Below are 25,485 nucleotides of genomic sequence, written 5' to 3' on the forward strand. Positions count from 1 at the left end.
GCTTTTGAAAGAAGTGTGTAGGTATGGTTTTGATTTCTTCCACTTGCATCATTGTGTACGGTTGGTACAGACTACACTTGAAGATACAAAGGGGATGTTGGACCTTGGACTATCATGAAACAAACGTTAATTGTGGTGGATGACATTTTGAATAGGCTATGCTGAATTTTTATTTCTTCAGAGACGTATTTCGTATAGCACTGGGCCCTTTTGTATCAGTGTCTGTTAATAGGTAACAGCTAGATGGCAGTACCACAAAAACGCCGCATAATCAACTTTTAATTGCATAATGTGCTGCATACTTTTTTTGCGCTGCATAGTTTGATTTTCAGTGCTGCATAATTTAATCAACACTGCCTCATAATTTGGTCATACTTCACTGCATAGTTCCAGAAGCCCTGATTATAAAGGTCGCTGGTCTATTTAGACAGAATATATTCTCTGGTAGCAGTCTGCAATAGAGTGAAACGTGGGGGACAGCCTACGTGGGGACAGCCTGTGTGCCACTGTACCTTCTCATTCTGTGTTAATAAGCTGTCAAGTTTCTCGTCTAAAACTTTAGTTTTGAAGTTAATTGTGACTTGCAGTCTCTCCCCTCAAGAAGGAACATACATGCATGTTTAAGTCGAAATAAGGGTTATCTTTGTTGAATTTTTTAAAATCTTTTTATTCCAAGATATGAAGAGCCTGGAGAAGTTGCTCAGAGACGCTATTGTCTACGGCCAGCCTCGAACCCACAGAAGTTGGAAAAAAATCCTCATCATCGTTGAAGGCATTTATAGGTAAATGTTCATTGTTTCACATTATGTTCCTGCTCTGCTGTGCACTGTGAAAGAAAAACATGGTCAAAGATAGTGCTTGATATGGTGGGTAAATATGTTTCGTTTACTTGTGTAGGCATTGGGGCATGCAGATAACCTTCTCAGGGCAAAATCATCAAATTATTTTAATTGTTTTTATTTTCCTTGCCTGTTTGGAACCACTCCAATTTGTACTAGTCCTAGAGAGTCTCATTATGTTTCCTAATAACAGAAAAGGAACTCAAGAGTCAGCTTTTATTATTGTGCTGGCATCCAAGTAATGATAAAATGTATCACTAAGGCAAACTAGGAGAAGTTAGAACGCAGTCATAAGAAAGCCTTCAAAGGGGCAAAAAAAGGGAAGTCCATAGTTCTTGTTTTTTTACACTGATCCAATTATTTAAAACGGAAGTGTAACGTAGGTTTATATCGCACAGATTGATGCCCAGAGTTCGGCGGTGTGGTAACCTACTGGGTACCTACTCCAGTGTTGATGGTTCTAGAGCTTGAGGGACTGCACACTTGTGCTTTTACTTGGCGCACCCACAGTACTTCCTGACGGATGCTGCGTTTTGCAAGGAGCCGGCTCAGGCAATGGACGAATTCTTTCAAACCAATGTACGGTCAGTGGAGAGATCCTTTAAGGTCTGCATTCACGATGTCATTATATCGAAGCTCACAGGAATGCTTTGTTCGATACTGGGTCAGCTGGTGCTTTTGGAGACTGAGCTGGCAGACTTGGAGTGTAAACGAACACTGCACTCTCCTTGGTCCAAGAAGAGCGTCTCCCTGATGCACTCCATGTAATGTTCAGTTTGTTATTCCATGAGTAAAAAACTTCTTCGTGAAACTTTTAGGTATGATCAATCATTTTATTCTTGATATTCAAGTTGTATTCTAAATGTTCATCAATTCCGTTCTCATCCCTTCATAATAACTTTGATAATAAACCAAACCATTCTTAATGCCCAATGCATTTTGGGCACAGATGCCCTTCTTCAGGGACTGTACACTGTAAAGTAGAGGAAATAGGGTATCAGCACAATGCGCTAGATGAAAATAGACAAAAATGGGTGAGGGTGACTGAACCAGAGTCGTGTATTAAAGTGCTACATGCACTTGGGGTGTCAATATTACCGATAGCCATGCTGTGAGCCTGCAATCTGACTGTTAATGTGACGCGAAAAGATTAAGACTGATCCACAAGTGTATTTAAGACTGGTGTGGAAGTTAGATTAGAAAGTTGAACACACGCATATAAAAGTGTTACCCAAAGCGCAAGGGTCATAACACCCAGGGTACAAATACAGTAAGAATACGTGACACTGAGGCGTACTATAACCGTGACTTAACCGGGGTGCAGAAAACATGCATAATGCGGAAACGTGCTGGGATCATAACTCACGTGACTATCACAGTTCACTGTCATACTGGTGCTGTAAACCAAAATAAGGAGTCCTTTAGATACGGTCCGCATATGCAGCGGAAGGATTAGAAAAGGCTTGAAGCCAGAATGTACTTACTAGGTCACAGATCGGCGAGTGCGCGGTACTTGTTGAGAGGTGTAACCGAGCCACGATGACCCGAAGTTATATGGAGATCACGTAGTAATTTGGAGTGTGTTACCCGGAAGTGAAGATATATATGAACCGGGTGTGTGCGTTTAATACAAGTGTATTAATATTCTTCGGGTTGTCAAATAATGTTCATGTACCGTACGTGAAATCCGCACGCTGAAACACCAGAAAAAGGTGCACACCACTGTAATTGCCACTAAAACCGAAATGGGTGAACTACAACTGTGTAGACAATAGAGAAAAGACTCGTAGTTCGGCTAAGATCTTGAAATAAACAACACATAATCGTACTGCTCTTCCATCTTAACAAGTCATGGTAATTATTCTGGCACGTCAGAGTTGTATAGTGCATGTGTCTACGTGTGTCACATGGTGTGTCTCTAATCCGAATAAACAAGCATATATAAAGCAGAGTTGCATGAGGAGCATCAAGTTAGGAAATGGATTCTTCATGCGCTATACACACAACTGTATTGGCAATAAATGTGTGGTCCGTGAAAAAACGATAAAGGACAGCAATGACAGTAGAATTCAATGAGAAAATAGATAAAAAACAACTGTGCCCTGAATTAATGCGCCACATAATGTATGTCCAAGAACAACTAGTAAAGTCTAATTCGTCTAATGCTGGAACTTCATCCTTGTATTCAAAGAAAGCAACTAAAATCGTAACGTTCATTGAGCCCCCTGGGGCTGATGATATCCATGAGGTTCATCCAATAGATCTCCCTCTGTAACATAAATTGTGTATTGTTTCGACCCTGTAAGATGGGAACTTGTTCGAGGATCAGATAGCGGAGTTGACTTATGTTATGGGTCATAGTATTGAAATGCGCCACCGTAGATTTGGCGTTGTGGGTGCGAATGTTACTTTTGTGTTTGTTCAGTCTTATGCAGATTTTTTGTTCCGTCTTACCAACATAAGCCAATCCACACGGATATTTAAGAATGTAAATTACATTCTGACTGTTGCATGTTGCGTTGACTTAATTTAATGATGGTTCCTTTGCTGGGGTGTCTTGTTGTATTCCCTTTTATTATGGAATTGCAGTTACCACAGTTAAGGCAAGGTGTGGTTCCCTTGAAGTTCAATTCTTTGTGACTTTTGATTGTGGTTAACATTTGTTTCAAATTCCTTGATTGCTTATACGCGAATCTTGGGGATGTGTCAAATATGTTCTTCAAATCATTTTCTGCGCTCAACATGGGCCAGTACTTCAACATGATTTTCTTTATCTGGTGACTTTGGATAGAGTATTTCGATACGAACATGGATCTGTTTTTGCCTTTATCTTGGAAATTGTTAGTAAGTAAACTTGCTCTTGTTCTCGTCTCTGCCTTGCTGATTGCGGTTTTCAAAATGGCATCCGGGTAATTCCGTTTCTTGAACTTGTCAATGCACTTCTCCATGCTTTCTTGGTACAACTGGTCACTGGATGATATTTGTTTGAGTCTGAGTAGCTGCGAGTATAGCAAGTGTTCTTTCAAGGATGGCTGATGGAAACTGTGGAATTGTAGTAGGTTATTTCGATCTGTGGGTTTGGTGTACACTTGGGTTATTAGTGTTCCATTGTCGTTGGTGATGCAGGTATCTAAGAAAGAGATTTGGTCCCTGCTTATGTTTTGAAGTGAATTCAATACGTTGATCTACCCTATTTAGGGTTTCAGTGGCCTTTTGTAAATCCGTTGGAGAGCCCCGCCATAGTACAAATATATCGTCTATGTATCTTTTTTATAGAATCATGTGCTGTACCCACTCATCCTGATTGAGTATATGGTCTTGCTCGAAGCGATACATAAACAGATTTCGCATAAGTTGGTGTGCCACAATTGCCTATAGATGTTCCGGAGCATTAAATGTAGTATTTGTCAGACCATTTAAAATAACTGTGATGCGGTGTGAAATGGATGAGTTCCATGAGAAAGATTTTTAATGGTTGCGGTTTATCACTGTTGACTAAGAATGATTCAACTGCCTCAGTTCCCATGTCATGAAGAATGGATGTGTACAGGGATTTCACATCAATGGTGCAAAGAATGGTTTCCGATGTTACTTGTGTTTTGATCGTCTCCAGTATGTTTAGAAAGTCAGTTGTATACCTTATGTACGTGTCATTGATTGCACCAATGGTTGTATGTTTGTCGAGATACTTGCCTATCGGTTCGTGTATCGAGTTAATGGTTTAAACAATCGGTCTGAAAGGTGGTAGAGTGGCATGTTTAAGGATTATCCGGTTCATGTAAAAGGTACTGCTGGGTTGGTTTTGATGAGGTACCTCTTGTCTTCCGGGGTAATCGTGCCGTTGTCAACGGCGTCATCAATGATTTTAGTGAGTACACGTGCACACTCATTGGTAGTATCAAATGTCAAAGGCATGTATGTGTTGATATCTTGTACATGCTCATTAACACATTTCTCGTAGAAGTCAGTGTCCATGAGGACCATTGCCCCTCCTTTGTCTGCTTGGCGTATGGTTATCTCTGTTCTCTGCGCTATCTGTGATAGTGCTTGTCGTTCTTTTTGGGTGGTGATCGAATTTTTAGACTTGTTTTGCGTAAATATTCTCCGCAATTTTTCCGTGTGACCGTCTCAAATGCATCTAGTACTTTGTGACTTCTAGGAGCCTTGAACGTGCTTCTATTGCGTAACCCGAGTAGGGTATTCTCTTGTGGTCGTTGAATGGGTTCCACAATGTTATTAAAGAAGTGTTTCAATCTGAGTGTCCGCCTAAATTTAAACAAGAAAATCTCAGTCTCCAAGGGATTGGTGTGGTACGTAGGGACGAAGGATGATCCCTTTTGTAAAGTGTTTATATGAAATCCGTGTACCCAGCAGTACCTTACATTTGCATGATCCCGATAATCCATAAACATGCCACTCTACCACCTTTCAGACCGATTGTTTCAACCATTAACTCGATACACGAACCGATAGGCAAGTATATCGACAAACATCTACAACCATTGGTGCAATCAATGACCACGTACTTAAGGGATACAACAGACTTTCTAAACATACTAGAGATGATAAAAACACAAGTAACATTGGAAACCATTCTTTGCACCATTGATGTGAAATCCCTGTACACATCCATCCTTCATGACATGGGTACTGAGGCAGTTGAATCATTCTTAGTCAACGGTGATAAACCGCAACCATTAAAAATCTTTCTCAGGGGAACTCCTCCATTTCACACCGTATCACAGTTATTTTAAATGGTCTGACAAATACTACATTCAATGCTCCGGAACATTTATGGGCAATTGTGCCGCACCAACTTACGCTAATCTGTTTATGTATCGTTTCGAGCAAGACCATATACTCAATCGGGATGAGAGGGTACAGCACCTGATTCTATACAAAAGATACATAGTCAATATATTTGTACTATGGCGTGGATCTCCAATGGATTTACAAAAGGCCATTGAAACCCCAAATAGGGTAGATCAACGTATTGAATTCACTTCAACTATCAGTAGGGACTAAATCTCTTTCTTAAATACCTGCATCACCAATGACAATGGAACACTAATAACCCAAGTGTACACCAAACCCACAGATCGAAATAACCTACTGCACTTCCACAGTTTCCATCAGCCATCCTTGAAAGAACACTTGCCATACTCGCAGCTACTCAGACTCAAACAAATATCGTCCAGGGACCAGTTGTACCAAGAAAGCATGGAGAAGTGCATTGACAAGTTTAAGAAACGGAATTACCCAGATGCCATTTTGAAAACCGCAATCAGCAAGGCAGAGAAGAGATCAAGAGCAAGTTTACTTACTAACAATTTCCAAGATAAAGGCGAAAACAGATGCATGTATCGAAATACTCTATCCAAAGTCACCAGATAAAGAAAATCATCTTAAAGTACTGGCCCATGTTGAGCGCAGAAAATGATTTCAAGAACATATTTGACACACCCCCAAGATTCGCGTATAAGCGATCAAGGATTTTGAAACCAATGTTAATCACAATCACAAGTCACAAAGAATTGAACTTCAAGGGAACCACACTTTGCCTTAACTGTGGTAACTACAATTCCATAATAAAAGGGAATACAACAAGACACCCCAACAAAGGAACCATCATTAAATTAAGAGTCAATGCAACATGCAACAGTCAGAATGTAATTTACATGCTTAAATGTCCATGTGGATTGGCTTATGTTGGTAAGACGGAAAGAAAAATCCGCATAAGACTGAACGAACACAAAAGTAACATTCGCGCCAACAATGCCAAATCTACGGTGGCAGCGCATTTCAATACTGTGAACCATAACATAAGTCAACTCCGCTATCTGATCTTCAAACAAGTTCCGATCTTACAGGGTCGAAACAATAAACAATTTATGTTACAGAGGGAGATCTATTGGATCAGCCGCATGGATACCATCAGCCCCAAGAGGCTCCATGAACGTTAAGATTTTAGTTGCTTTCTTTAAATACAAGGATGAAGTTCCAGCATTAGACAATTGGAATTAGATTTTACTAGTTGTTCTTGGACATACATTATGTGGCGCATTAATTCAGGGCACAGTTGTTTTTATCTATTTTCTCATTCCACTCTGCTGTCATTGCTGTCCTTTATCGTTTTTTCATGGACCACACATTTATTGCTAACAAAGTTACGTGCGCATGAAGAATCCGTTTCCTAACTTGATGCTTCTCATGTAACTCTGCTTTATATATGCTTGTATATTCGTATTAGAGACACACCATGTGACACACGTAGACACATGTATTATACAACTCTGACGTGCCAGAATAATTACCATGACTTGTTAAGATGGAAGAGCAGTATGGTTATGTGTTTATTTCAAGATCTTACCTGAACTACGAGTCTTTTTTTCTATTGTCTACACAGTTGTAGTTAACCCATTTCGGTTTTAGTGGCATTTACAGTGGTGTGCACCTTTTTCTGGTGTTTCAGCGTGCGGATTCCACATACGGTACATGAACATTATTTGTCAACCGGAAGAATATTAATACACTTGTACTAAACGCACACACCTGGTCCATATTTATCTTCACTTCCGGGTAACACATTCCGAATTACCATGTGATCTCCATATAACTCCGGGTCATCGCGGCTCGGTTACACCTCTCTACAAGTACCGCGCACTCGCCGATCTGTGACCTAGAAAGTACATTCTGGCTTCAAGCCTTTTCTAATCCTTCCGCTGCATATGCAGACCGTATGTAGCTGACTCCTTATTTTGGTTTACAGCACCACATGAGTATGAGAGTGAACTGTGATAGTCATGTGAGTTACGATCCCAGCACGTTTCCGCATTATGCATGTTTTCGGCACCCTGGTTAAGTCACGGTTATAGTACGCCTCAGTGACACGTATTCTTATGGGATTTGTACCCTGGGTGCTATGACCCTTGCGCTTTGGGTAACACTTTTATATGTATGTGTTCAACTTCCTAATCAAACTTCCACACCAGTCTTAAATACACTTGTGGATCCATTTTAATCTTTTCGTGTCACATTAACAGTCACCTTGCAGGCTCACAGCATGACTCTGTCGATAATATTGACACTCCAAGTGCATGTAGCACTTTAATACATGACTCTGGTTCAGTCACCCTCACCCATTTTTGTCTATTTTCATCTAGCGCATTGTGCTGTTTCCCTATTTCCTCTACTTTATAGTGTACAGTCCCTGAAGAAGGGAATCTGTCCCCGAAATGCATTGGGCATTAAGGATGGTTTGGTTTATTATCAAAGTTATTATGAAGGAATAATTATGGATTTGATGAACATTTAGAGTACAACGTGAATGTCAAGAATAAAATGATTGATCATACCTAAAAGTTTCACGAAGAAGTTTTTTTTACTCCTGGAATAGCGAACCGAACATTACACTGAGTGCATCGGGGAGACGCTCTTCTTGGACCACGGAGAGTGCAGTGTTTGTTTGCTTACAAATTCCTCATACTCAGGAGGACTAACCCTGATTATCCCACGGAGTGCACCCTTCTGTTCTCAATTTTAGACTTGGAGTGTACACATGGGGACACTGCGGAATGGGCCTTGCTGGGCGCTATTAGGGGCAAACCTGTGGAATAAATCTAACTGGCACAGAGCGGGTTACACACCTGGGCAAGTATGCCACGGTGCGTGAGAGTGTGGCTGGCAGCCACTTTGGCGGCCCTCCAGCCAAGCCGCAAAGATAGCGAGGTACCCACTATTATTTACGAGCAGGGAAACACCTATTCATGATGCGGAGCATAAGGTGGACCGCTTCCGCTGCTACTACTCAGACCTATACACCTCCTGCATCGCATATGATGAACAAGCCATCGATTATTTATCTTTCATTTCCATGAAATGGCTTACAAATGAACACAGGGAGCGACTCGGGGTGCTACTCCACCCCACGGAAGAGGTGGTCACACTGATGGGCATGTCAGGTGTGAAGGCGTCTGGCACAGATGGGCTTACGGTGGCCTTCTACAAGGCATACCATGGCAAACTCGTGCCGCAACTGGTCAACCTGTTTGAGATGGTGCGGGATGGCACTATGGCCCCCCACCATTCGGGAAACCCTCTTAGTTGTCTCTTCCTAAACCGGGTAAATCAGAAGAAAATTGCTCATCATATAGGCAGTTATCACACCTTAATACGGATACAAAGATCTTTGCGAAAATCCTGGCTAATTGCTCGCTGCCATTACTTACTGCTCAGTACAGTCTGTTTTTGTGGCTGGATTGTCTCTCATATACAATCTACATACCCTCTTTGGTGCAATCTCTCAAATTGTTCCCGCTGTTTCTTTAGGGGGTTTTAGACGCAGAGAAAGCTTGTGACTCCGTTGAGTGGGGGTTTATGCTGGCTGCCCTGCGCTGAGTGGAGGTGGGTGATGTCTTCTTGAAACTGGTTCAGGTACTATTTTCAGAGCCGACAGCCAGGATTCGCATTAATGTTGGCCCCTATCGCTATCGGTATGTCCCAGGGGTGCCACTGTTGTATGGGCTTGACGCAGAACCATTGGCATGCGCCCTGGGGAAGTACAATGTGCACCATGGTATTTACTTCCCTAAATATCGACTGATCATATCCACGTATAAAGATCCGCTATTGTACATTTGAGACCCTCAGTGTAATCTATTCCTGGTTCTGCTGGAGGTTGTCCTCTTCATGGTTCATTCTGTACTGCGGATCAACTGGACCAAGTCCCTTGTTTTCCACTTCAATGCCGCCATGATGCAGGTGCAGTTGGAGTACCTACTGCAATGGACGACTGACCCAGTGTGCTATTTAGGCAGACAGGTGCACACTGACCCAGTGGTGGTGGTGTGTGAAAATTAATGTAGGGTGCTATGCCATCTAACAGAAGCGATAGATTGCTGGATTTGGCTGCCTCTCTCACAGTGGCCACATTGCTATCATGAAGATGGTGCTTTTGCCTAGAGGTTTGATCCTGTTCCCAACCAAACATCCCAATGCTGTTACCTAGTGCGGTCTTTCGCTCCCTGCGCAGTTTGTAGTGCTCTTGGCAAGCAGCCATGTGTCCGTTGAGACACGCTCACTCTCCCTATGCAGCCTAACCTAGAGGCCTATTATACAGCTGCACAGTGTATTTTTGCTCACTTTTGGCTACACAGCCCGTGGGCGTGCCACACCTTTGGCAGGAATGGGATGTAACAATGGCCCAGTCACTCTCTCAATTTTTGTTTAGTAGATCTGTGTAACGGTTCCATGTGATATTATAGGTACCACACAAAACCTCTGGAGGTTGACATCTCCGCAGGCCGGCTCCTTGTTCTACTCCCGCTGGAGTGGTGTGCATGGTTCCCCTTGGAACAGGACAGGGCTGCGGTGGTTGCACTCCGAGGGCTTGGGATACGATATACGGAGACTTCTTCGAAAATGGGACTCTCCACACCTAGGCCCAGGTTAGCGCTCAGTGCTTGGAGCCGAGTGCACTTGCACAATTTCATTACTATCGTGCATGCCACACCATGTGGACATTGTTAGATGACTCACTGGCAGCACCATTAGAGGTACAAGCCCTGATGTACTAACTGCAGGTGGTGTCGCCGCGTCGGGTGATAGCCATACCAAATGCCTCTCACCAGATCTTCGTCGACCTGACAATAACAAGGTTCCTGATGACTGGCAGGAAGACTTGGCCATCAGCGACCAACAGTGCATCTACTGTTGTTCGGCAGTCCGTACTATATCTCTGAATGGTCGACATAGACTATTGCATTTCAAATACCTTAATCATGTATATTATACCCCAGCTCGGTTGTGTCGACATGGTGTACGCAATGATTATTCTTGTCTATGCTGTGGCTTTGAAAGACACAGGCTTTGCTTATATGGTGTGGTTCTGCCCGGGTGTACAATGCTTCTGGCTGTTGATTATACAAGAACTGCGCAAGGTCACGGGCAAGTCTGTACCGTGTGTGCTCTTAGTTGTACTCCTGGGCTACGATAGGGATGTCCAAAAGGCAAATCGCAGACTGGTGCTTTGGGTCTTATGTTGCCGCGGCGGAGGATAGCCATGCGCTGGATGATGGGCCCCCTTCCCACGGTGCGAGAGTAACACACAGATATGACGTATTGTAACACTCAACCTGATGCTTATCATGGCCGCCCGAGAGATATTTGGGGACCATACCAGACATACTTGGTGTGCATGGGTGCTGATGATGGTGCGGAGGGTGAGTCGAGCAGTGTGACCCAATAGATACCACAAACTGGCCTGTGGACAATAGCCAGACAGGGGTGGCTGCGCTCAATGAGGGAGTGAGGTGGAGGACTGCAGTGGCTATAAGGACGGTCAGTAAAGCTGAGTTGTAATGCATGCGTGTGGGTGTCATGTGAGAACCTGTGGAGGTGGTGGAGGGGAGGTGCATAGCTTCAGACTGAATAAATATGCAATCATCTTGTATTGTCGTTCACTGTCTGGTATGACTCGCCTGAAATATTGTCATGCTTCCTGCTGCTTAGTAACAATTACGTGCAAGTATGTGCCATCCCCTCTGTGCTGTACATGTTATACTTCAGTGCCTGGCTATTACATAAAATGGAGAAAAAAAATAAATGTAAAAGTAATTGTAACAAAGACTGATAGTTTTTCAGATGGTCAAGTAGGGTAATTATAAACATTGAATGCATCTTCTTAGTTTGAAGGTCTTGACAACGATGCACAGTTGCAGTTTTAAATGTTAAATCTTACGCTATAGGTATTTAACGTGAATATACCTTGGCCTGTAATAGGCTTGATAACCAGTACATCCAGAATCTAATAAATTTTGTAGATCAATTAACAATTGCCAGTCTGCTTCTTTAATATGGAATTCAATCAATTCCATGAATCTGAATTAAATGTTTCCAGTGCCATTCGATGGTCTACCACCCTCCAAAATGATGACAGTATAATGGCAGACCACTTGAATAATTGCTGCATTAGATTACAATAATTCTCCATCTTAAGAATCGCTGTTTGCTGGCTACACATTGCATGACCTCTGATAAATATTTCATGGTGCAGCTGAATTAGGGATGAATCAAGAATGGTAGTAGTTAATCAAGAGATACTCTGAAAATGGAGGACCAGAGCCACACCAGCAACGAATGGAGTTCAACTTGATAAGAAATGCCTATTATGGTAATAGTGTCTGCAATAATTTTTGGAGGAGAAGACCTGCTTAGTCTGAAATCCTCTTTGGCAGCCTGAATAAATCCATGCAAGAAAAACCCACGTGAGCAGCAAAATCCAAAGATGTTGGTCCTATGTTAGTGACCATTCTGGGGCAGGTTTTCTGGATTGACTTCAGATTCTCACAATTGTTCTTGTGTTTTCTATTGCAGTTATTTATACTCACTGCCAGACAATTTTTATGATGCATAGGCCTTCTCCTGTAGGGTCTAGAGATGCTTTCACTTATTAGGTGTGTCATCACACTGTGATCTATGTACGCACACTGTTTTGATGCCCTGTGATTTGCGTGCTCTGCGGCCTGTAGTCATCCTATAATATTAAAATCTTTTAAGAATAATTCTAAATCACAGTGATACTGTTACAAAAGCTGCAGCACCATCGATATCAATTAGGTTTAGGCTGAGTTGCAGCTGCTATTTGTCATGCCCTTTGGTAAATCTGTCCGTAAACCGGCTAACCTGGTTTGATGGATCATAAAGACAGTGGCAGAAAGGCAAAGTAAACCCGATTCCAAGAGCCCAGTTTATATTCTGTAGCTGTTGCTCCTTGCCAATACCCCAGTATCTCAGCTGCAATAAGAAGTTTGTTGGTGAACCAGGTTATTATAATAGGGTAGCATCTGATAGAAACTTATAGCCGCAGAATCCTTACCATAGAAATTTCCCAGGGCATCAGGCTGGATCCGGATGTTTTTGAGCAATCTCCTTGGGCCCTAGTTAGCTGGCGTGGCATCGTTGGTTTCAGCCACATCAGAAATCATGTGCGCAGTGCCTATATAGGTGCCACCCCAGCGTGCTGACTACAGTTCCTTCGAAACCCCCCCCCCCCCCCCCCCCGCCCCTAGCGTGGATTCAAACAAGCTCCCCTCAGTCACTTTTTGACGGGATCCTTTCAACATTTCGACGACTACTTGTGTGCTATTTTCAGTTTTTTGTCAAGGATATCCTCAATAAACCCACTGGGTTCAAGACTTGTGGAGCCTGTCATCGACAGATGTCAGTTACGGACCCCACTGTGTGTGTCAGTGGTGCCTGTAGAGGGACTACTACTCTGTTGTGTGGAGTGCAGGACCATGAACCCAAAGCCATCTGCAAGCAAGCCATAAAGCTCTTGGTCAATCGCAATGCGGCTCTGCGCCGCTCCAGGTCCCATTCTTGTTGGAGGTCTCAGGACTTCTCCCAGAGGCGCTCTCGTCAGTCCTAGTCGCACTCTTGGAGTTTTTCAGTTAAATCCCATTAGAACTCCAAGAAGTCAAAGCGCTCTTCCACGTCTCCATGTCAATCCTGTTCTTCGGATGATGCAAGAGAACGTTGCCACAACCCCAAGCCCCACTCTCAGGTAGTTCCTGTGTAGCCAGTGTCAGAAACTGAGTCCACTCCGTGCTTCACTGAGTTTCCCACAGCCGGAGTGAACCCCCCAAACCCACAATCCTCCTTAGCTCTGAGCGTTATGATGCCATGAGCTTCATCTTTGGGCAACTAAACCCCTCTTAGAGCGCCTATGGGTTTGGGAGGGTCTTCAACTGTGGCTCTGCCGGCAGGTTCGCCAGTTGGCCCCTCAGGATCTGTTGGTGGATCTGGTTCGGCCCTGGCCACGGCTTTGCGACCCTCTACAGGGACCGCTCCAGTGGCGCCGTTCTGGGTGCCGCTGACGCCCGTTGGTGGTGCCCAACCTATCGGGATTCCTGACTCCAATACGGAGCCAGACCAATGTTGCTCGACATCAATTCCGGCACCACTCAGACCCACATTGGCCTGAATTGGAGTTGGAGCTTTAGTTCCATGAAGGTCCCACTTAGGAGCACGAATGGAGGGGATCTTAGGATCCCTATACCTCCTACCTGAACTCTTTGTAGTGTCCTTGCGGATACCAACTGGTACGAGGACCTGGCAGATTCCAGTGGTCCAGACACTAGGCTGGAAGGAGCTTCTTTCGCGATTGCAGCCCGTAGAGCGGCTGAGGTCCTTGACCTGAAGCTGTCCATTGTTGATGTCAAGACTAATATCTTGACATCCACAATGGGCAGCTTCAGGTCCAGGACCTCAGCCGCTCTATGGGCTGCCATCGCGAAAGAAGCCCCTTCCAGTCTACTGACTAATATCTTGACAAAGGTGCTTCCGAACCATCTTTTTTCCTTTAACAAAGCCCTCACTGATATCCTGCTTGGGGCCTGGGCCAATCCCTGCACAGGCACTCCAGTGCACAGGACCATTGCTGTCCTCTATCGCCTGCTCCCAGGGACCCAGCCTTGCTCTCACAGCACCTCACCCCTGAAAGAATGGTGGGCCAAGCATCAACTTCCTGGATCAATCACGGCGCGCTCCCTACCACACCACCGGATAAGGAATCCAAGAGGCTGAATACATTTGGTAAGAGGATTTTCTCTTCTTCCAGCCTGGCACTGTGGTCCATTAACACTGCCTGCTGATTGGGGCTATTATTCCCGTACTGTGTGGGATATGGTTGCCCAAGTGCTGTTTATGGTTCCAGATGAGGCCTGCTCCATACTCTCCCTAGCTATTGCTAATGGGCGAGATGTACCGAAGTTCATGATCAGATGCAGGTTTGATACGACTGACTCACTGGGCAGAGCTATTGCTTCTTCGGTGGCACTCTGTTGTGCCTGGTTGAGGAATACATGCTTTTCTGTGGTTGTTCAAGCATCCCTTATGGACAAGCCCTTCGATGGGACATGCCTCTTTGATGACAAGGCTTATTCAGCCTTGGAGAGTTTCAAGGACAGCAGGGTCGCTGCTAGGTTATTGGGGCTTTCTGTGGTCCCACGACAGCTACATTCTGCCTTTGACCACTTCCTTGTCTATGGTAGGGGTAATCAGACACATTTTTTTCCCCCGGGCCACCACGGCCTTCAGGCTCAGTCCTTCCATGGCCACGGATGCAGCTCCCACAAGTCTTGTGGGGCTCAAAGGCAGAGGTCTGCCCAATAAGCTCACCCCCACCCCTGGCAGCCGCACAGTCAAAGCCTCCTTCCAACTGTCCCCGAAGCCACTTCCTCAGTCCCTCACTCATCTGACACAGGACCCCGTTGTGCTCTTGCGGAAGGAAGTACTGGCGTCTGGCCAAAGGAGCCATTGTCTGGTGGGCAGCATCAGAAGTAGGTTGTGGTTGCTATTCCCACTACTTTCTGGTGCCAATGAAGGATGGAAGCCTCCGTTCTATTTTAGATCTTCACCCTTTCAATTACTTATTGAAAAATGAAAAATTCAAGATGCTCACCCTTACTCTGGTCTTATCTGCCCTCGAACCTTGGCTCTGGATGGTAGCATTGGCCTTTTTGGATGCCTATGTCCTCATTCCCGTCCTGCTTGCTCACAGGAATTACCTGTGGTTCACAGTGGTCCACGAGCATTTGGAGTTCCCTGTGCTCCCTATTGGCCTTACCAGTACCCCTCAGGTGTTCACCAAGGTGATGGCGGTTGTCGCAGCACATCTGCGGAGGTCAGGGGTTCCAGTCTTCCGCTTCTTCAACGATAGGCTGTTTAAGGCGGACTCGCCCCAGGCAGTTGTATCCCATCTCCAGACTACGGCAGACCTCCTACACTTGCTTGGGTTCAATATCAACATGCCAATCAATTAAATCAATCAATCAGGGTTCTTGTAGAGCATGGCTAATCACACATCTGAAAGACTATAAGTTATTGATTCCTTACTTTAGAATAACCCCAGGCGTCAGACTGGATCCGCAGAATTTTTTTCATAGAAGTACCCCTGCGCGTCGGTAGGTGGCGTCGGTCAACGCCCGCACCGGTCGTCTGCGTCGTGGTCACCGGAATGATGTCGCTGTGTCTACTTAGATGCCGATCCTGCTCGCTGATGTCAGTTCTTCCTTTTCCGTGCCAGCCAGCGCAGATCCAAAGAGAGCGTGCCCCTTAGTCACTTTTTGACGAACTCCCTTTTCGACTTTGGCGACTTCTTTTTCATGTCTTGTGACTCCCGGTGCATGAGGGATGTCTAGTCGTCGGCCCGGTTTCAAGCCCTGTGACTCCTGTCACAAGTTGATGTCGGTCACCGATCCGCACCTCGTGTGCCTTTGGTGCCTGGAGCGCGACCACGACCCAAAGTTAGGCTCTGACTGCCGGTCCCTGAACCTAAAGTCTTTGCGGGAGCAGTACTGAAAGATTTTAGAGGCCTGGCAGTCTGCTCCGCGCCGTTCGAGGTCGAGGTGAAGGTCACGGGACCGGTCGCGGAGCCATCATTATTCCTCTTCGAAGTCTTCACACTCATCGGGTAAGTCTGGAGAGAGGAGTTGGGTGATGCCAGTGGTCTGGATACCTTTCCCGACCTTGGCATGCTTTCTCCCCATACCGTGGCTACGTTGGAGGGAGCTTCTTACGTTGTGGTGTTGTATAGGGTGGCTGAGGCCTTGGGCCTTGAGCTTCCTATGGTGGCAGTCAGGACTAACCTCCTGCCTGAGGTGCTTCAGCCGGCAGCAGCCTCTTGGAGCCCTTGCTGCCTTTCAATGAGGCCCACACGGACATCCTTCTGGGCACTTGGTCCAAGCCCAGCTCGGGGGCTCCTGTGGACGGGAAGATTGGCCGACGCCACCGCCCGTCTCCGAATGACCCACTTTTCCTCTCCCATTACCCTACCCCTGAGAGCTTGGTGGTCCAAGCCTCCACTTCCAAAGTCGCATTTCCTACTGCTCCTACAGATAGGGAATCCAAAAAGCTGGACCATATTGGGAAGATCATGTTTTCTTCCACCAGCTTGGGGACTGCGGTCGGTGAACTCCGCATGTGGTTGGGCTGTTACATACATACTGTGTGGGACACGGTTGCGCAAGTACTGCCACAGCACCCGCAGGAGGCCCGGACTGTGCTCACCTGTGCTGTTACAGAGGGTAGAGACGCAGCAAAGTTCACCATCTGGTGTGGGCTGGATACCGCCGACTCGCTGGGTAGAACGGTTTCAACGTCAGTAGCCCTGTGGCGCTACGCTGAGATCCACTGGTGCAACATCACGTCGGACAGGTGGGTTTTGCAAATAGTCCGAAGGGGCTACACACTCCCCTTTGAGACTACTCCTCCCTCCATGCCTCCGACACTCCATCGCATGTCGGAGGATCATCTGGCCCTTCTCCGTCAGGAAGTTGCGGTTCTCTTGGCCAAGGAAGTCATAGAATGTTTTCCTGTGCCAGAAGTAGGTTGTGGTTGCTACTCTAACTACTTTCCGGTACCCAAGAAGGACAAAGGCCTGCGTCCTATTTTAGACCTCAGGGACGTCAACTGCTTCCTCCGGAAGGAGAAGTTCAAAATGCTAACATTGGCTCAGGTCTTGTCTGCCCTTGACCCTGGAGACTGGATGGTAGCACTGGACTTGCAGGATGCTTATTTTCACATCCCTGTGCTGCCTGCCCACCAGCGTTACCTAAGGTTCACGGTAGGCCACGAGCATTTTCATTTTACTGTGCTCCCCTTTAGCCTTACCAGCGCCCCTCGGGTGTTCACGAAAGTGATGACCGTGGTCGCAGCTCATCTGAGTAGATCAGGGAATCCAGTCTTCCCTTATCTCGACGACTGGCTGTTGAAGGCGGGCTCGCCCCAGGCTTTTGTCTCCCACCTCCAGACTACGACGGACCTCCTGCATTCGCTGGGGTTCACTATCAACGTGCCGAAGTCACACCTGTTTCCCTTTCAGAATCTCCTTTTCATTGAAGCGGTTCTGGACACAGCGCAGTTTTGGGCATATCCTCCCAAGCAGCGAGTCCGGAATATTCGGACTATGATACCGATGTTTCAGCCTCTAGCTCGGATTTCGGTGAGAATGACGCCGAGGCTGCTGGACCTCATGGCCTCCTGCTGGTAGATCACGCCAGGTGGTGTATGCAGGTTATGCAGTGGGACCTGAAGTTCCAGTGGGCACAGCATCAGGGGAATCTTTCCGATGTTGTCCAGATCTCGGTCTGTTGCAGTGGTGGATCACGAACCAATATTGGGTCAACGGTAGAGCCCTCTCCCTTCCCCAACCAGAGTTCACAGTGGTGACGGATGCGTCACTCCTAGGATGGGGCAGCTACATGGGAGAGGCGAAGATCAGGAGACTCTGCTCTCCGGCGGAGTCCGGGCTCCATATCAACCTTCTGGAGCTCCGGGCGATCCGTCTTGCACTGAAGGCATTCCTTCCTTCTGTCAAAGGAAGAGTAGTGCAGGTGTTTACGGAAAACACCACCGCCATGGGGTACTGCAACAAACAGGGCGGGTAGGGTCGTGGACCTTATGTCAAAAGGCTCTTCGCCTTTGGACATGGCTGGAACATCAGGGCATGACCCAGGTTGTTCAACACTTGGTAGGTTCCCTGAATGCTAGGGTGGATGAACTCAGCTGCCGGTGCATGATGGATCATGAATGGCGTCTTCACTCGAGAATGCGCAATGTCAGCAGTTCGGCTCGTTGGAGTTTCCAAGGCGACACTCGCTCGGCGATGCTTTTTGACGCAAGTGGAATTGCGGCCTCCTGTACGCCTTTCAGCCTCTACCACTTCTGCCCAGAGTGCTGAAGAAGATAGAGCGCGACCGGGCCCAAGTCATTCTTGTGGCTCCGGACTGGGCACGAAGAGTCTGGTACCCTGAACTCTTGAGCATGGCCATTGATCCTCCGATCAGACTGCCTCTTCGGAAGGATCTTCTGTCGCAGCAACAGGTGACGGTCTTCCACCCGAACCTGTCCAGCCTCCACCTCCTTGCGTGGAGATTGGGCGGCGACAGTTGACAGCTTTTGACCTTCCTCCCGAAGTCTGTAATGTCATCTTGGCAGCCAGGTGTCCATCCACTAAAACAGTATACACCTGTACATGGAACAAATTTGTGGCATGGTACACAGCAAAGGCTGTGGATCCCCTTTCTGCCCCTCTTTCAGAGGTTCTCCTCTTAATTCTTTCTTTGGCCCAGCAGGGCTCTGCTATGGGCAATCTTAAAGGCCATCTTTCGGCCTTTCTTCACCTTCCTGATCAGCCTTCTCTTTTCAAGTCCCCTGTTGTTAACCGATTTCTGAAGGGCATTGCTCCTCTTTTCCCTCCTTCTCCTTTCGTAATGCCCTAGTCGGACTTGACCCTTGTTCTCACTTATCTTTTGTGTGCTCCCTTTGAGCCACTCCATAACTGTCCTCTCCATCTCCTTACTTTGAAAACTGCATTCTTGCTTGCCATCACCACTGCTCGCAGGGTGAGTGAGCTTCAGGCCTTATCTTCAAAGCCTCCCTTTCTTGCTCTCCATCCGGACAAAGTTGTCCTCCGTACTAGGCCTTCTTTCCTGCCCAAAGTGGTTACCTCTTTCCACATAGGTCAGACCATCACATTGCCCACCTTCTTTCCGCCTCCGCATCCTTCCAAAGAGGAGAGACTCCACCGTCTGGACCCAAAACGTGCACTGCCTTTCTACCTTGACCGCACTAAAGATTTCCATATGGACGATCAACTCTTCGTGGGTTATGTGGGTGCTAAGAAGGGTTGGGCAGTGCACAAACGTACCCTTTCTCGATGGGTTGTCCTATGCATTAAAATCTGCTATTCTGTAGCTAAAAAGGAACCCCCAGTAGGACTGCACGCTCACTCTACCAGGGCGACAGCGGCCACTACTGCTTTGAGACGTGGCGTTCCCTTACTTGACATCTGCCAGGTAGCCACGTGGACATCCTTGCACACTTTTACACTGCATTACTACCTGGACAGCCAAGTCCATAGAGACCGCTTTTTCAGGCGTTCTGTTCTCCAGGACTTTCTGGTGTGAACTTGGTTCATAGACTCACCTCCGGGGTTGGTATTGCTGGGGTATCTAGTCTAAGGTAAGGAATCTATAACTAATAGTCTCTTCCGGATGAACAAGTTACTTACCTTTGGTAACGGTATATCTGTAAGAGACATATATTAGTTATAGATTCCTTACCTCCCCACCCATTCTCGCCATTCTGCGAACTGACTTTTAGGGATAGAGACTCCTTTCCAGGGCCCTAGTTTTGTGCGCCAGTGGTCAGTGTCTTGCATGGCTCTGCACTTCTGGCGTGGAATGTTGTGTCGGAACTGACGTCAGCGCGCAGGGGCGGCGTCTAAGTAGACACTGCGATGTCATCCCAACGACGACGGACGTGGAGTCGATCGACGCCACCTACCAACGTGCAGGGGTACTGCTACGAAAATATTTCTCCGGATCCAGTCTGATGCCTGGGGCTTATTCTGAGGTAAGGAATCTATAACTAATATATGTCTCTTACAGATATATTGCTACCGAAGGTAAGTAACTTGTTCGTTAGAGTCTCATGGGCTAAGTCACACCTGACTACTTCTCAGATGCTCCCTTTCATCTTTACCTGTTCTGGATACAGTGCAGCTTCGTGCTTATCCGCCGGAGCAGCGTGTCCAGGATATTCAGGATATCATACATATATTTTTGCCTCTATCCTGGTTTTTGGTGAGACCGACTCTGGAGTTTCTCCATCTCATCGCCTCCTGCATCCTGTTTGCAAAACATGCCTGTTGGCATATGCAAACTCTGCAGCAGGACTTGAAAACCCAGTGGGTATAGCATTAGGTAAATCTCTCCAACCTGGTTTCAGTATTGTGGCTCACAGACCGCGATTCGGTCAATGGCAAATATCTCCCCCTCTCCCCCCTCTTCTCTCTCTCTCTCCCTCTCCCTCTCTCTCTCCCCCCCCCCCTCTATCCCCCCCTCTCCCCCGTGTCTCCCTCTCCCGGAGCGTTCAGTGGTCTCGGCTCCAAATCAATTTGTTGGAACTGAGAGTGATTCAACTGGCATTGAAAGCCTTTCTTCCTTCCATCAAGTGAAGGCTTGTTCAGGTGTTCATGGACAACACCACTACCATGTGGTATTGCAACACGTAGGGCAGGGTGGGGTCATGGACCCTATTTCAAGAGGCTCTGCGTCTCTGGACATGGCTGGAATGTCAAGACCTATTCCTGGTGGTTCAACATGTGGTGGGCTCTCTGAACATCAGACCAGAGACACTCCGCCATCAATGCCTAGCAGTTCATGAGTGGCGTCTCCATCTGGAGTTAGTGCAAGGTCCTCCAAGATTAGGGAGAGCCTTGGTTAGATCTATTCGCCACCGCTGGGAACCCACAATGTAAGCACTTCTGCGCACTGCAGTTTCCAAGGCAGATCTTGCTCTGAGACACATTTAGTCTCAAGTGGAGCTCAGGGCCCGTGTATGTCTTTCCGTCAGTACCTCTCCTGTCCAGAGTTCTCAAGAAGATCAAGAACTACCTGGCCCAAGTCATCCAGTGGCTCAGACAGGACACAGGGAGTATAGTACCCTGAACTCCTAAACAGGAGCATCTGTCCTCCAATCAGGCTGCCTATTCGGGAGGATTTTCCATCACAGCAACAGGGCAGGGTACTGTACCCTAATCTGTCCACTCTCCACCTTCATGCGTGGAAATTGAGTGGCCCAGTTGAGGATGTTTGATCTCTCGCCTGAAGTGTTATTTCATTCTGACAGCTAGGTGTTCCACCACTAAAACTATTTACACCTGCCAGTGGGACAAGTTTGTGGCTTGGTGTATGTCTATATTGGTTGATCCTTTATCTGCACTCGTCTGAAGTTCTCTTGTTTGTTCTATCCCTGGCCCAGGAAGGCATTGCTTTGAGCACAATTAAAGGGGCTTTGCTTTGAGCACAATTAAAGGATATCTGTCCACCATTTCTCCTTTTCTACGGTTGCCGAACAAACTTTACCTGTTCAAGCCACCTGTTGTGACTAGATTCCTTAAAGGTTTACAGCATATGTTTCCTCCTATACCCTTCATTATGCCCCAATGAGACTTAAACCTAGTTCTCACTTTTTTTATGTATTCACCTATTATTCCGATGCACAGCTGCCCTCTTCAGCTCATTATGAAGACTGTTTTCCTTTTAGCAATAACAGCTTCCAGGAGGGTTAGTGGAACTACAAGCAATTTCATATAATCCTCCCTACACTTCATTCATCCCAGACAAATTGGTTTAGAACCAGAGCATCCTTTTTGGCACCGTTGTCACACCATTCCATGTCTGGCAGAACATCACCCTGCCTACCTCCTCCCCAACTCCCAATCAACCTACTAAGGAAGAGGAGAGACTCCACCGCCTAGTTCCAAAAAGAGTGTGATCATTCTACATTGATCATACCAAAGATTTCCGGGTGGACGATCAACTCTTTTTTTTGGACTTATGGGGACAAAGAAAGGGAAGGCAATTCAGAGAGAACCATCTCTCGATGGATTATCCTCTTCAATAAGATCTACCACACAATAGGCAAGAGAGAGCAAACCAGAGGGCTAAATCTGCAACCACCATGTTAGATAGAGGGAGTCCCAGTCCTCGACATGTCAGGCAGCTATGTGTGTATTACTGCACATGTTCGCCAAACACTACTGCCTCGACAGTCCGGTCCGGCGAGAGGGGCATTGTGCCCCTTCGGTTCTCCAGGGCGACTTAGTTTAAAAAAGCATGAGACCCATCTCCAGGGAGGGATTGTTTTATCTATTGTAAGGTAAGGAATATGTGGCTAGAAGTCTGTCAGGTTAACACGTGACTTACCTTCAATTACGATTTTCCCCATTCTCCACAGTGTCTTTCCACATGAGAAAGATCCTTCAGGACATCGATTTAGTACAATAGCCATTTCGTCTCAGTTTCGCTCTTTGCTTCTGGTGTGGAAAACCAGTCAAAAACTGAGGTCCGTGCTCCTGGGTGGGGCCTTTATAAGCACTACATAGGTAATTTCCGGAGTAGATGACGTCAACAACTCTAAACCGACTGATGCTACCTACTGGCAAGCAAGGGGATTGCTGAAAAATGTCCAGATCCAGTCTGACTCCTGGGGAATATTGTAAGGTAGGAATCCTGGGGCTAGATAGTATCTATCGGATAAAGCGTTACTGAAGTTTTATTTTTGTGATGCAGTATGCGTTTGAACCAGGACACGTTTAAACATCTCATCCCGTCTCTGTCAGAAACTGTGATGGAGGGCCTTTTGCAGGGTAGGGTAGATCTATACCCAGTAGTACATTCTGCACTTTTAAGCATACGCACTTTATTGGTTGCTAGGTGATGATGCCCAACAACTTGCAAAATAAAGTAAGACTTACATTTTTTATGAAGACCAACATTACTGATGTGTCACTGGTTCTGTTTCAACATTTTAGCTGAAATAGAGTATTTCCCAATGTTCTCCTGTTTGCATAAAGATCATGTTGCGTTTTCCAAGTATTGCTGTGTCCTGTGCCAGAAAATTAGCAGATGTCACCAATTGGAAGGAGTTGAAAGTTCTGCTGCAAGGCTAGGTTGGGTCCTCTGATAAGAGGCTAGGACTTAAGATGTAGCTGCCGAATGCGTGCTAGATGCTGCAACACTTACTATAGAAAGGGTGAGATAATACCATATATGCATAACCAGGATTAATCAATTGCATAAATGTTTCAATTTTAAGAGCAATTGTGTAGAAAAAATCATCTATGAAAGTAGCAATTTTTAAAAGAGGGCATTATGTTTAGGGCTCCCTGTTTTATGGTATTCATTTTTTTCATATTTTTGTCTGTATTCATGTTTATTTTTTGGTCATCTTATTGGTATTTATCCATATTTATGTTGTGTTTTGAGAATAAATGGAGTCGTAAAATGATGCATTTCCACATTTATTTAACTGATAAACATGCACTCATACTTTGCTACTTGTTGCATTTTAACAAATTAACCAGCCAAAATAGCGAAATATTACACCCACAGGTAAATATCAGCATTATAATACACATATATATTAACATATGCCTGTATTTAGGGAAATCTGAACCTGTTTTTAGGTCTCGCCTGGGCAGTGCTTGTGCTGTTTCTTCGAGACAAGCTGTATTCAGGGTATGATGCCAGGTGCCGGTGCCCACAAGGGATTTATTTACATACAACTTTGTTTGATTTCTAACAAAATAGTTCTGAGAACACAAACCAGTGCCTCAATCAAAGGAATTGTTAAACTTAATTCGAAAAAGTTCTGAAAGCCAAATTAAAACAAAAAGAAAAATAAGACAAAAGGGTGTATTCCATTTCTAAACAAATTGATATAAATAAATAAATTGAGGGTACAAAAGACAATCCACGTATACAAAAATGAATGAGAAAATTAGTGTTTACAATAATCTCTTCTTTGTCATTTTCGTAACAACCCATTTCATAAATTTGAAGAAATTGTCATTGAACATATGATGATCAACTCCTATATAACAATGATAGAGAAAGTGGGCTATAGTTGTCGACGTTTCGGTCTTATCTTGTAACAACCCGGAAGACCATCTTTAGGACCAAAATTATATGTTTAAACTGAAGACCCCTAAAAAAATGTTAAATCAAACTAATTTGTATTTGTCAACCAAGGACATCCAAGTTAGAAAGATATACACCCAGAAGTTAAAAAAAAAACGAAAGTCCTTCTTTTGTGCAAATAGTCAAGATGTGTTTCCTTGAATAGAATCAAAAAGATTACAGAAGAAAAGCAGGAGAAAAGCAAACCCACCTATAATGTGCACAGTACACTAAAAAAATTAGCTTACTTAGAATGAGAATAATTATGAGCTCCTACATATGTGGCTCAGATTGACGAACTCAGTTTTGACTGGATGAAGTGAATTATCCTCCGGTATCTAAAAAATGAAGAAAGAAATTTCAAAACCTAAGCTTTTAATTTTTTGAAAAAGATAAGTTGCGACGCATTCCTAAACAAGACGATCTTCGACATGACAAACATAACAACTATGATAGTTGTCAGCGATAAATCAACTAAAAAATAATTCTTAATGCTGTGCCAGTACGAACAAGCATTTGCAATGCAATAGGTCTCGCATTCGCAAAAGTTTGAGCTATTGGCATTGGAAATGACAAACATTTTATCTATGTGTTGGTTTTGAAAATGTGAGCTATTGGCATTGTGAATGACAAACCTTTTATCTATGTGTTGGTTTTGAAAACAGATAAATAAAAGGCATTGGCATTTACAATGCCAATAGCTTAAACTCTCGCAAATGCGAGACCTATTGCATAGCAAATAGGTCTCGCCTTTGGGACCGTATAACTATTTAGCCATGCAACTGTTGATGCTGTTGCACCAGGGATATTGTGCTGCATAACTAAATACTTATAAGGTCCCAAAGGCGAGACCTATTGGCTATGCCAATAGGTCTCGCCTTTGGGACCTTATAAGTGTTTAGTTATCCGGCACAATCTCCTTGGTGCACCAACATCAACTGTTGCATGGCCAAATACTTATAAGGTCCCAAAGGCGAGACCTATTGCATTGCAAATGCTTGTTATGGTTTGTATTCTTAAAACAGAATAAAGCTACGATGATGTTGATGATGATGATGATGATGCAAAGGACGACAGAGAACGCTGTCAAGGGGGTCAGGGCTGCAGGAAGGGAGACA

At 45.4% G+C, this 25,485-nt stretch overlaps 1 protein-coding gene across 2 annotated transcripts in view; it reads left to right on the forward strand.

Moving 5' to 3' along the window:
* The window catches only part of SPTLC3 (serine palmitoyltransferase long chain base subunit 3), a 638,325-nt gene that overhangs the window by 418,003 nt on the left and 194,837 nt on the right, over positions 1-25,485 (forward strand). For both annotated transcript variants that reach the window (XM_085612694.1, XM_085612695.1), the window contains exon 7: positions 677-782. In XM_085612694.1, coding sequence (XP_085468820.1) covers positions 677-782 — 106 coding nt within the window. The remainder of the gene's footprint in view (positions 1-676; positions 783-25,485) is intronic.

The sequence above is a fragment of the Triturus cristatus genome, chromosome 6 (assembly GCF_964204655.1).
Source record: "Triturus cristatus chromosome 6, aTriCri1.1, whole genome shotgun sequence".
Taxonomy (NCBI): domain Eukaryota; kingdom Metazoa; phylum Chordata; class Amphibia; order Caudata; family Salamandridae; genus Triturus; species Triturus cristatus.